The sequence below is a fragment of the Corticium candelabrum genome, chromosome 4, assembly GCF_963422355.1.
Source record: "Corticium candelabrum chromosome 4, ooCorCand1.1, whole genome shotgun sequence".
NCBI lineage: Eukaryota > Metazoa > Porifera > Homoscleromorpha > Homosclerophorida > Plakinidae > Corticium > Corticium candelabrum.
In genome coordinates this window covers 542,501-553,194 of record NC_085088.1, presented here as the reverse complement: position 1 = coordinate 553,194, position 10,694 = coordinate 542,501, and the positions used below count along the sequence as shown (strand labels likewise).

The 10,694-nt window shown below is 44.1% G+C and overlaps 2 protein-coding genes and 1 long non-coding RNA gene across 4 annotated transcripts; 2 read left to right on the top strand and 1 right to left on the bottom strand.

Moving 5' to 3' along the window:
- The first annotated feature begins 360 nt into the window (after positions 1 to 360).
- On the top strand, positions 361 to 4,732 carry LOC134178792 (tyrosine-protein phosphatase non-receptor type 1-like). 2 transcript variants are annotated; one of them, XM_062645693.1, is made up of 9 exons: positions 361 to 451; positions 510 to 606; positions 666 to 730; positions 796 to 930; positions 2,975 to 3,118; positions 3,283 to 3,437; positions 3,507 to 3,561; positions 3,863 to 4,407; positions 4,469 to 4,732. In XM_062645693.1, the coding sequence occupies exons 1-9, from the start codon at positions 395 to 397 to the stop codon at positions 4,512 to 4,514; spliced, it is 1,299 nt and encodes a 432-aa protein (XP_062501677.1). In that variant the 5' UTR covers positions 361 to 394; the 3' UTR covers positions 4,515 to 4,732. The 2 variants fall into 2 exon arrangements, with proteins under 2 accessions (XP_062501677.1, XP_062501676.1); XM_062645692.1 differs by having other exon boundaries at positions 4,464 to 4,732.
- Positions 4,684 to 7,305, bottom strand: LOC134178791 (phosphoenolpyruvate carboxykinase, cytosolic [GTP]-like). The gene is made up of 4 exons (XM_062645690.1): positions 6,943 to 7,305; positions 6,551 to 6,738; positions 6,036 to 6,424; positions 4,684 to 5,927 (listed from the first exon to the last, which is right to left on the bottom strand). Exons 1-4 carry the CDS (start codon positions 7,278 to 7,280, stop codon positions 4,818 to 4,820), a joined length of 2,025 nt encoding a protein of 674 aa, XP_062501674.1. The 5' UTR covers positions 7,281 to 7,305; the 3' UTR covers positions 4,684 to 4,817.
- Positions 7,306 to 7,434: 129 nt separating this feature from the next.
- LOC134178793 (uncharacterized) lies at positions 7,435 to 10,037 on the top strand. The gene is made up of 2 exons (XR_009969703.1): positions 7,435 to 8,007; positions 8,066 to 10,037. It is a non-coding gene; the product is annotated as an uncharacterized LOC134178793 (long non-coding RNA).
- Positions 10,038 to 10,694: the final 657 nt, after the last annotated feature.

Here is a 10,694-nt window from a genome sequence, read left to right as displayed (position 1 = left end):
CGACTACGTACGATGATATGTCATTGTTCTAGCCGGGTTGATAACTTGTCCAACTGTCCAGTTTGCAATCTGGATGCATGTGATTTGCAGTCTGCAACTAGTACTATAGCTAGACTACGCCTTGTACGAATTGCAAGCGAAGCGGGCCTCTCTTTTCATGTCGATTGAAAGTCGTACGAATGATATATTATATTTATTTATTTACGCGTGTTAGCTATTGTCCTACGGATTGCGGCCGAGCAGCTGGGACAGAGGGAAGCGGTCTGGCCACGCGAGACTAGAGTAGATCAATACACCTAGTTTAGCCAATAAGAATGCCTGGAGTCTTTCACATTTCCCCGGATGCTGTTCATACGGGCCTCCACTTCCACGCTTGCGTGTTCTGCACGCAACTATGAAAGCCGAGTTCGATGATCTCGACGATTCTCAGGGATGGGTAGAGCTCTTCTACGTACGTTACTGCTTACCATAATATCACATCCATACCTAATGTCACCTCACGCTTGTAGACGCTCGGAGACGAAGCTCGTCGTAACGCTGGGACTCAAAAAATCGCTAAAGAACCACAGAACAAGCCTCTAAACCGCTACAAGGACGTTCATCCAAGTAAGATCGATAGAAAAGCGTTGATTACTTCCGGCTCGAAACGACGTGTTTTGCAACAGTTGATGAAACGCGTGTTGTTTTACGAGAAGGTGATGTCGATTATATCAACGCCAATCACGTTCAAGTAAGTGGTGATGTCATTGGCACATGTTGCTATGTGGTGATGTGACGTGTCGACGCTTTTGTAAGATCCCCGAAGTGGAGAGAAAGTACATCCTGGCGCAGGGACCATTAGAGAGGACTTGCGGGCATTTCTGGCAGATGGTGTGGGAGCAGGAGTCAAAGGGTGTGATTATGCTCAATCGAACTATAGAGAAAGGAATGGTAATGAATATTCATATAGTAGAGCAGAGTATGTTTTTTTGAGGTGGTAACTATGGTAATCTGATAAATATATTAGCTATTTTTATTTTTTTTAAATTACACTATTAATTATTAATTAATTATTATTGATGTATAATATGGTGTGCAAACTATTCGCAGTGATGCTTTGTGCCTGTTTGGTAGCAATTGAAATCAACCCCTCCCTGCATGTACTGTACTCGCTGTTAGTTCAACTAAAAACCACTAGCTGGCATTTTGCATCTTTTGTAAATGAGTGATGTTACACGTGTTTAATTAATATTTTGAATTGATTATGGATTGAAGTTTGAGTTTGTGAGTTTAAGTATTTAACCATAATATAATTATATAATTGCAGAGCATGAAGTAACAGCCAGCCATTGGCCAATGGCCAACCAAACAGTGGCGGATCCAGAGAGAGGGCCCAGTTCCCCCTGTTGCACTGTTACTTGCAAATTATGGTGCAGAAGGTGATCGGATATATGAGGCTGATGACTGAATTGATATCAAGAATGTTATACACTCTTAGTTTGATAGAATCTACACGTGTGGCGTAAGACTCCAGCTAAGAGATATCTGAAGTAAAGCTTGTTGTATGCTTAAGAAACTGAAATCTTCCAGGGTTCTAGTGTTGCTGACATGATGGTTATTGATTGGGCCATTCTACATCCAATAAATATAAAGATATCGACATTTTTACAAAAATGGGTGGGTGTGGTTTTGTTGTGGGTGTGGTTGGACTCTCTCTTCCTTTCAAAATCCTGGATCCGCACCTGCCAAATGACACGCCTTTGGATGACCAAGTGAGAACATTTCAGGGCCATTTGACATTATAAGAATTTGGCAAAATGGCAGCTATGGCTCTGAGTGGCTGATCAATACGAAATCCTTATTTCAGGGATTGTAATGGACTCTGATGCAGTTGGAGTTGGGTATTATGAGCATTACTGAGACCAGGATAGACTGGAACTGGTCTGAACAGTGAGGTGGTTAAATCAGTGCTACAGTGTACACAAGTTCATTGGGGTGGATATGGTTTGATTACACACACACACACACACACACACACACACACACACACACACACACACACACACACACACACACACACACACACACACACACGTGCATGCATGCACACACGCATGTACACACACACGCATGTACACACACACACACCACACACACACACACACACACACACACACACACACACTCACACACACACACTTACAAAATTTTGTTTGTTATGGCTCATAGCTGAAATTATTATGAAATACTTGTACCCCGTTTACTTATACCCCGTTTACATGAGCACGTATAGCGAGCCAAGCTGAGCCGAGCCCCGCCAGCCCGTGCCAGCCCAACACTCCAGCCCGCATTTACATGACACACTGTAGAAGGGAGCCATTGCGTGTCACTAACGTGCGTTAGTTACTTGAGCTTGACATAGCTCGCATTAGCTCACGTTTGAAGCCAAGCTGCTCTCGTTTTTTCTCTATGGCTTTACAACATTCATATCGAGAATGCAAAGGACATATATGAGATGTCGGAGGTCTATCGCCAGGCGACAGTTGCACAACGGAGTTCAAAGCTAAACTTGTTGCTCATCTTGGTCGCTCCATAATTGGATAAGACACAGAGTCTCCATCTCGCTCCACGTTATTTGTACCATTTTGCCCAGGAGTATGACGCGGCGGAAAGGGGTCTGGCTACACGAGACTACCAAATGAGCATGCGTGACTCGTTTTCCAGCATGCTGTGCGTTTACACGATAGACTTGACTCGAGCCAGCCCGGGTTGGCACGCGGTGGCCTAGCTAGAAATACCGAGCTAAGCTGGCACGGCTCAGCCTGTATTTACACGTACCATAGAAACCGAGCCAGCATGGGCTGGCCCGCTTACAAGTGCTCGTGTAAACAGGGTATTAGTAGTAATATGTTGTGACTTGCTACTGTAAAGTGAGTTATAATATTGACTATCAAGGGCTGTGCACCTAGTCATAATAACTATGAATTGTGTATAGCGTAAGTGTCATGAGTATTGGCCAAATGGTGAAGAGGATGGAGATGAAGATGAAGTGACATTCTCTGATTTTCATATAACATTGTTGACCAAAGACTATGGAGATTCGTACAACAAAAGCATACTCAAACTTGAAAATCTAAAGGTGAACTGCAGTAGCAATTGATATCTATCACACAGATTTACATTTTGCTAAACTATAAAAAATTTTGTCATTTTAATTTTAGAATTTATTTATTTTTATTTCTATTTTAAGAATTTATATTCAGTTTTAAATTTTAATTTTAAATATATAATTTGGACTTGTAGACTGAAGAGACTCGTGAAGTTCTTCATTTCCATTATCTTCGATGGCCAGACTTTGGAGTGCCACAGCAATCAGATACATTTCTTGATTTTCTTGCTGCGACTCGTAATGCTGGTGTTCTTGACAAGAACGTTGGCCCTTGTGTTATTCACTGCAGGTAACGTGATGTGATGGGATATGATGAGTGTTTTTATTGGTAGTCACGGTGATGCGATATGTTGTGCAGTGCTGGCATTGGACGATCAGGAACATTTTGTTTGGTGGATGCTTGTCTTGAAATGGTAGGTTTCATACATACACAGTGCCACGCACCTTTGTGTGCTCGTGTGCACACACACACACACACACACACACACACACACACACACACACACACACACACACACACACACACCATGTACTTATGGTAGGAGGCCATTCTGTCTACTAGGGTACGTAAGTAGTTGATTATTTGTTGTTTTTGCGGGAAAGGCAGCAGCTACACCAATGTTTCTGCACAATACGATCTGAACAACTCATGTTTATTTTAATTTGGCTTAATGTTTATGATATTTATGTTGTTGTGTTATGTGGCATGTGTAGTTTCGTGCAGAGGGCAAAACAGCTTCACTTGACATTCCTCGGGTGTTGCTCAATATGCGTCGTCAACGATTGGGACTCATCCAGACACCAGACCAGCTGCGCTTCTCATATAGAGCCATTATTGATGGTGTAAAGTATCTGCTAGGTCTGGAAGAACCCGAAGAAACTGGAAGGGTCAGTTTCTGTGAAAGTGAATCAGAACATGAAGACGATGAACCTCCTCCCATTCCACCACGAGACCCTGACATGATAGAGAGAGCAAGCAACAAGGAGACTGAAGCTGTTCTACCTCCAGCCTATAATGAGGGAGACAGAGAGACGCTGAAGAGGACTTGCAGCATGCCAGCTGATGAACCTCCAAACAAACGAGAAAAACTAGATCCAAGTGAAGAAACAGCGGCAGGGGCACAATGTGGGACAAGTGAGTCAGAGGGAAGTAGCGAATGGGAAGTCATAAATGGTACAGAAGATTCACAAGGCAGGGCAGATGAAGAACAAGAGGATGACAAGGATCAACCAGTTGAAACAACAGATGAACATGAGAGGTGAAGAGTAACACGTGTTGTAGTGATCTGGTTCTATTGTTTTTGTTGTGTTTTAGTTTAGTAAGGTCAAGGAAGAGAGAAGAGAGAAAACAGCAGATGCAAGATAAGGTGGATGAAATCAAAGAAACAATGAGAAAGCAAGAAGAAGAGGAAGAGGACTGGTGGGGTTGGGCTCGGCCATATGTGCCACTTGGAATAGCAATCACATTAATTGGAGTAAGCTACATCCTGTACAGGGTGCTTTATGTCTAATTTCTAATCATATTGTCCGGACAATTGGGAATCATATTATAGTCACGTTGATCAAACATGTGAGAAAACTCAATCCAGCAGTATTGCCTATAGAGAGAAAACATTGCCTAGATTATTGCATTACACAAAGTCATTTCATGCTATTGCTGGGTCATTGTCTAGGGCATTGAGGCAACTCGATCTTCTAGTTTCTTCAGCTCGGTCCATAGTGGTCCAGGAAGATCCTCAGGAAGTTGGTCTTCAAAGAATTCTCGTATCCCTTGAACCTCACGCACCCAATCATCCTTGCGAATTGCGAACAGGTTCTCCATGTCGACTGCAGGTGTGAGACCTTCGATGTTGAGAGCACCGTATTTTGGCACCAATCCAATGGGAGATGAAATGGCAACATCTTCGTTGTCTGTGCGCCGGAAGATCCATTCAAGAACACGAGAATTCTCACCAAACCCGGGCCATAGGAACTTCGGATCTTGGCCACCTGGAAGTTTGGATCGCTCTTCTTTTCTGAACCAGTTGACATAGAAGATTTTTGGAAGTTTGGCATTTGCCACTTTACCCATATCTAGCCAGTGCTGGAAATACTGCCCACAGTTATAACCAAGAAATGGTCGCATTGCAAATGGATCATGATTAACTCTCCTGACTGTGCCCTCCAGAGATGCTGCTGTTGTTAGAGATCGCATGGAGGCTCCAGTGAAAACTCCGTGCGTCCAGTCATTTGATTCGTAGACAAGAGGGACAACTCGCTCTCGTCGACCACCAAATAGAATCGCTTCGATGGGCACACCCTTTGGATCCTCCCATGCAGGATCAATTATCTCCAACTGATGGGCTGGACTGCAGAAACGCGAGTTCTTGTGTGCAGCTGTGAACTCGCTTTCCCTTGTCCAGCGACGGTGATCCCAAGATGTCACCTCTACCTCATCAAGATCGAGATCTTCATCTTCCATTCCTTCCCAGTAGGCATCACCATCCTTGGTCATTGCAACGTTGGTGAAGATTGTATTCTTATGAATGGCTTTCATGGCATATGGATTGGTCTTCATTGATGTGCCAGGAACAACACCGAAGAAACCACTTTCTGGGTTGATACCTCTCAGGTTGCCTTCGGAGTCAAATCGCATCCAAGCGATGTCATCACCAACACATTCTACCTTCCAACCTGGAAGGGTAGGCTTTAACATGGCCAGATTGGTCTTGCCACAAGCTGAGGGGAAAGCGGCTGCAATGTATTTCTTCTTTCCCTCAGGATTTGTGATACCAAGAATCTACACATAGAAAGTACATAATCACTGCAGACATACTGTACAGTACATACCCACATTGGTAACACACCACTAAAACAGACAAACTCAACAAATATGAGAGAAGCATACCAGCATGTGTTCTGCTAGCCACATTTCTCGCTGGGCAAGACTTGACGCAAGACGCAAGGCAAAGCACTTCTTTCCAAGAAGAGAGTTGCCCCCATATCCACTACCGTACGAGCAAACTTCATTTCTGTGTGGAAAGTGAGCAATCAGTGTGTTCTCTGGATCACAGGGCCAAGACGACAGCATCCCTAGTGACCGGCCAACTGAATGTAGACACCGAATGAATTGCTTCTCTCCACTCTGCTGCAGATAGTCAAGTACAGATTTGCCCATTCTCGTCATGATCCTCATGCTGGAGACAACATATGGACTATCTGTCAGTTCGAAACCATACTTGGCAAGAGGTGACCCAACAGGCCCCATGCTGAATGGGATTACATACATCGTACGACCTATAAATACACAGATGAATGATGCAATATAATAAGCTATTCAGACCCATCACCTGGTGTGTGTGTGTGTGTGTGTGTGTGTGTGTGTGTGTGTGTGTGTGTGTGTGTGTGTGTGTGTGTGTGTACCTGCCATGGAGTTTGGAAAGCGTAGTCGATTCATCTGAAAATCCATGCTTTCAACAGACATCCAGTTGCCAAGAAAGGCTTTTGATCCAAATCTGACAGTTGGGCAAGCATCCTTTTCCTTCTCCATACAAATGTAGGTCTTACGCTCCACACGAGCTATATCTCGTTTATCAGTCAATGCCAAGTAACTAAATATGAATTCAGATTGTTAGATAAACAAACAAACACACACGCACAGTGACACAACCAGAACCACAAAACGCATGCGCACTAACATTTGTAATTTTATTCCATTAAAATCATTAACATAAAGCAGTTCCGTCCTGCCTATAAAACCCAACAATCCAGTAACATGTACACAGACGCAACAATCGACCAACAAACCGCCTCACCAATTCTCGAACTTGTCTGACGTGATCTTCTTCAACGTTCCCGCTCTCACCATCTGATCAACGAGCGCCGCGTTCTCCGCTTCGCTACCGTCGCAAACGTGAATGTTCTCGGGCTGACACAACCTCGCTTTTTCCACCACATACTCACGAGCCTCAGGAGTTAGCCAATCCAGACTGCCATGAATGACGGAAAAAGTGCGTTTGAGTTGTAGCCCGTATTCGGACGCTCTGCGTCGTCCACCGATGAATTGAGTAGACGCCATGTGCGTTAAGTATGATAGCCTGCTGGCTGATACCTGTTCTAGTAAGAAGAGATGTCTGAGTGAGCTGAAAATCATGCCCTTTTATCGGGTTGGTCGATCAGACAAGAAGATGACGTAAGTGTAGGCGAGACTGGATGCGCGAGGCCTGATTGGCTGATCGTAGGGTGAGATCTGCTTTTGACCGGACGTCTCTGGATTGTAGTGGAAATGTCCCAACAGTCTAATTTGTTACTGGAAAGTTAGATAACTAGATAAACAGTTGAATATTGTGTATAAATGCCTGAAAGGAGGGAATGTAAGAGTGAGATGTTTATTTACATGCCTAAGGTCTGTTTTTCGATTTTAGATAAATTTCGCGTGAACCGATTTCAACCGAAATCCACTGGTGCAGACGCAATCAGTCACGTGCCATATAAAACTTCCGGGAGTTTCTAACTAATTGGCACAATGACGTGTCAGTCTACGGAACTGTACACTCTCGCGTTATGTTCCAAATGAAGACCCGGATAAGCCTATCCTTCTCTAATGCCAAGTCCCGTATAACAGGACCTGGCGAAGTCCCTACTTCACGGGTGATGAACACTCTCAGTAGAGCCTTCCTTCACCAGTTGCTGTCGTTGGTAGTGAAAGGAAGTCTAGAGGCGTCGATTTGACAATGTAGGGCGTGTGTCAGACTGCTTGACTTCGTGGAAAGACGGCGAAAGTTGGGGTGATTTGTCGCTGTGGCGACCGTAGCGTCTTCCTTTGTCAATTTTGTCCACGGAAAGGCCCCAGCCAGCAACCCAATGTTGATCACCCTACGGTAGCATATACCTTTGTCGACTGTTTGAAGGAGTTCGAGCTCGACTCTTCTCTTCTAGTGCACAGAATAGGATGAGGAACATGGCGCTTAGCGACCGGAAGTTTGTGGTTTTCAAGTCGTCGCTATTGCCCGGTGATTCATCGTTTTCAAGGTATTCACATTTTTTTGAATTTGGTAGGCATTATAGCATGCCGTCGTGGCGTTGTAAGGTGCTTGGTGGTGATTTCAGGTACTTGTGGGATAATTTATTGAGGCTTGTCAACGCGTTACGGTGTGGGAGCCCAACTTTTGAGCCTCCCCTGCATTTTGTCCAAGGGTCAGAAGACTAGTTAGGGCTCTCCTAGTTCTGTTCAGATGTAAATCTTTTGTTTACCGCTAGTCTTTTAGAATCCTCGTCCTCTGGTAGTGTATAGAGTACTTAACAATATCTGCATTTCGCCTTGCATGCCAATTGTTGTAGGCGGGGCATACACAAGTTAGTGCTAAGCTTTACCAGCTGCATTCTGTGCCATTGTTGCACGTGGGAACGCTGGCAATTGCGAATCGTGTGTACTCCGAGTCGTCTTCAGTGGCTGCTTGGTCTGTTTGACACACTGTAAACACTACAGCGGCGGTGTAAATAATTTCACTGTTTGATCGTGTACAGGTATCCTCCTGTCCATCTCCATTGCTTGTCGAGGAGTTGGTCTCACAGCGCTCTTGATTTGTTTGAGGCATTTAATGACTTGAAAGTGGTGTGGCTCGCTGTGCGTGTAGCAGCCGTTTTTTCTCCTTATTTTTGAGAACGAGCAGAGAAAGTTCCGGTTTCACTCCACCGTCAAAAAAGGGTAGGAAATCTTTGCTTTGCGCTGGCCATGTGTGCGGATCTTGCCAGGTATGGTTCCAACTAGGTAGCCCGTCGACTGTTGCACATCTTCACAGCAGTGAAGACATTAGACACCCTGCGACTGAGAAAAAAGCACCTCAATTTTCTACTTACCTTTCCATGGGCAGAGACGTCCAATTTCAATTGGGCTCTGACAGTTGCCTCTGTAAGGCGTGCTACACAGATTGCTTGAGGCATGCTCCAAAAATGATAGAAAGGCCAAGATGGCAAAAACATAGTCAACTATGGCATTGCCCCTTGTGTGATAAAGAGTCCGACAAAGATTGCATGTGCAAAGACATTTCTTCTTGGCACCTTCTGTCTGATTTAATAGATGCACAGCCAGAAATGCTGAAAGTCTATGTTAATCTGCATGTTGATTTTGATTCATGACTTCGAAAGATAAAGCTTTATTTTTAGTTATGGGTGATTTCTCATTGCACATGTGCAGTAAACGTATACTGTAATCTGCCCCATGTGTTTGCCCTACTGAAGTTTGAATGCCCAGTTGATTTCGCACCGAGGCATCAGCACCCCTGGTGCTATTACTATTAGCACCTGGTGCTATTACTATTAGCACAGGTAATAGGTCTTGTGGACTGTTCAAAGACTAGACAGATTTGGGTGGGTCAATGAAGTCCCGGATGTTGCATGGCAACACATCAGATGTGTGACCTGCTCCTGTTTTGCTATGAAAGTCTCATTTGTTACTGTATTTATTCAAAGGTTATGTGTGTTGACCTGACCGTCTCTTGTGTTTATATACAGTTTGACGTTGACACTGCTGGTAAGTACTTTGATCAAATGTCAATAACACTGTTGCTTAGAAATGTTCTGTGGCAGGCAGCAGATCCTTCCTGAATTGGCTCATGGTCACAGCACACAACTGAAGCTGCACAAAGGGCAATCACTGTGAAGATTCCTAGGTCGACAGCAGAATCAGTAGGACATGCTTTACTCTGCGTAGATCACTACGGGAGACTACCTGTTGGGGTGTGGTGCCTCCAAAGAATAGAAACTTGTCCATAACTTTCTTACGCAGGGCTGTGGAAGAAAATAGAAAATACTGGACTGTCGGCAAGGCACTGCCACTGTCAACATACAATTAGAATTGTCGCTGTCTTCTACAATTGAGAATATACAGACCTGTTGTCTTGTCTGCTGACTACAAGATTATGTAGTGGTTCTCCCTAGCTCCTAAGGTTATTCTTGCAGCTGTTTGTGGCCTCTTATGGGTCTGCACATTACTCCTTATGGCTCTAAGGTACAATTTGCTTCTTAGTGAGACTTTAATTAAACAAATACATGCACGACCACAAGATAGGTACCTTCCTCTGTTGCTGCTAAGTGTTCATATCTCCTGGCCACTACTTAACAGTAAAGGACAGCTCTCCCGAAGAGAGATACTGTCCTTGGCATGCCTATAAATTGAACTACTCTTGAACACTTCTGAGTATCCATTGTTCTGTTGAATGCACTTTGTGCTTTCTCCTCTTTGTCACTGGATATGGTTCAAACCCAAGAGCAAGAGGGACAGCTATAGTGCTGAATCATTAGAGTTTAGTCTTGTAGTTAAATAGCACCATTTCTTTCCAATCCTACTGAGCTACTATCACAAACAAAAAGTGTAGCTAAAATTTTGTACTTCTGTAGTTAACCCTGTCAATAACATATCACCCACTGTATGTAAGGTCTCCTTAAGTACTAAATATAAAACAGCAGTCAAATCATCTGTAAATCGTGTCTTTCTAGCGATTTCAGTGGCATCCGGAATCACCCCGCCCCCTCTAAACAATAGGCCGCCGCTATCTGCTTTCTGTCT

Bases quoted from the DNA above. Each gene is read 5' to 3' on its own strand.
- LOC134178791 (XM_062645690.1), bottom strand. From the start codon at position 7,280: ATGATTTTCAGCTCACTCAGACATCTCTTCTTACTAGAACAGGTATCA. The intron at 6,739-6,942 runs GTGAGGCGGTTT...ATTCATATTTAG, and splicing joins TCAGACAAGTTCGAGAATTG to TTACTTGGCATTGACTGATA. The intron at 5,928-6,035 runs GTATGCTTCTCT...TTCTATGTGTAG, and splicing joins GGCTAGCAGAACACATGCTG to ATTCTTGGTATCACAAATCC.
- LOC134178792 (XM_062645692.1), top strand. From the start codon at position 395: ATGAAAGCCGAGTTCGATGATCTCGACGATTCTCAGGGATGGGTAGAG. The intron at 931-2,974 runs GTAATGAATATT...AATTGTGTATAG, and splicing joins GAACTATAGAGAAAGGAATG to CGTAAGTGTCATGAGTATTG. The intron at 3,119-3,282 runs GTGAACTGCAGT...TTGGACTTGTAG, and splicing joins TCAAACTTGAAAATCTAAAG to ACTGAAGAGACTCGTGAAGT.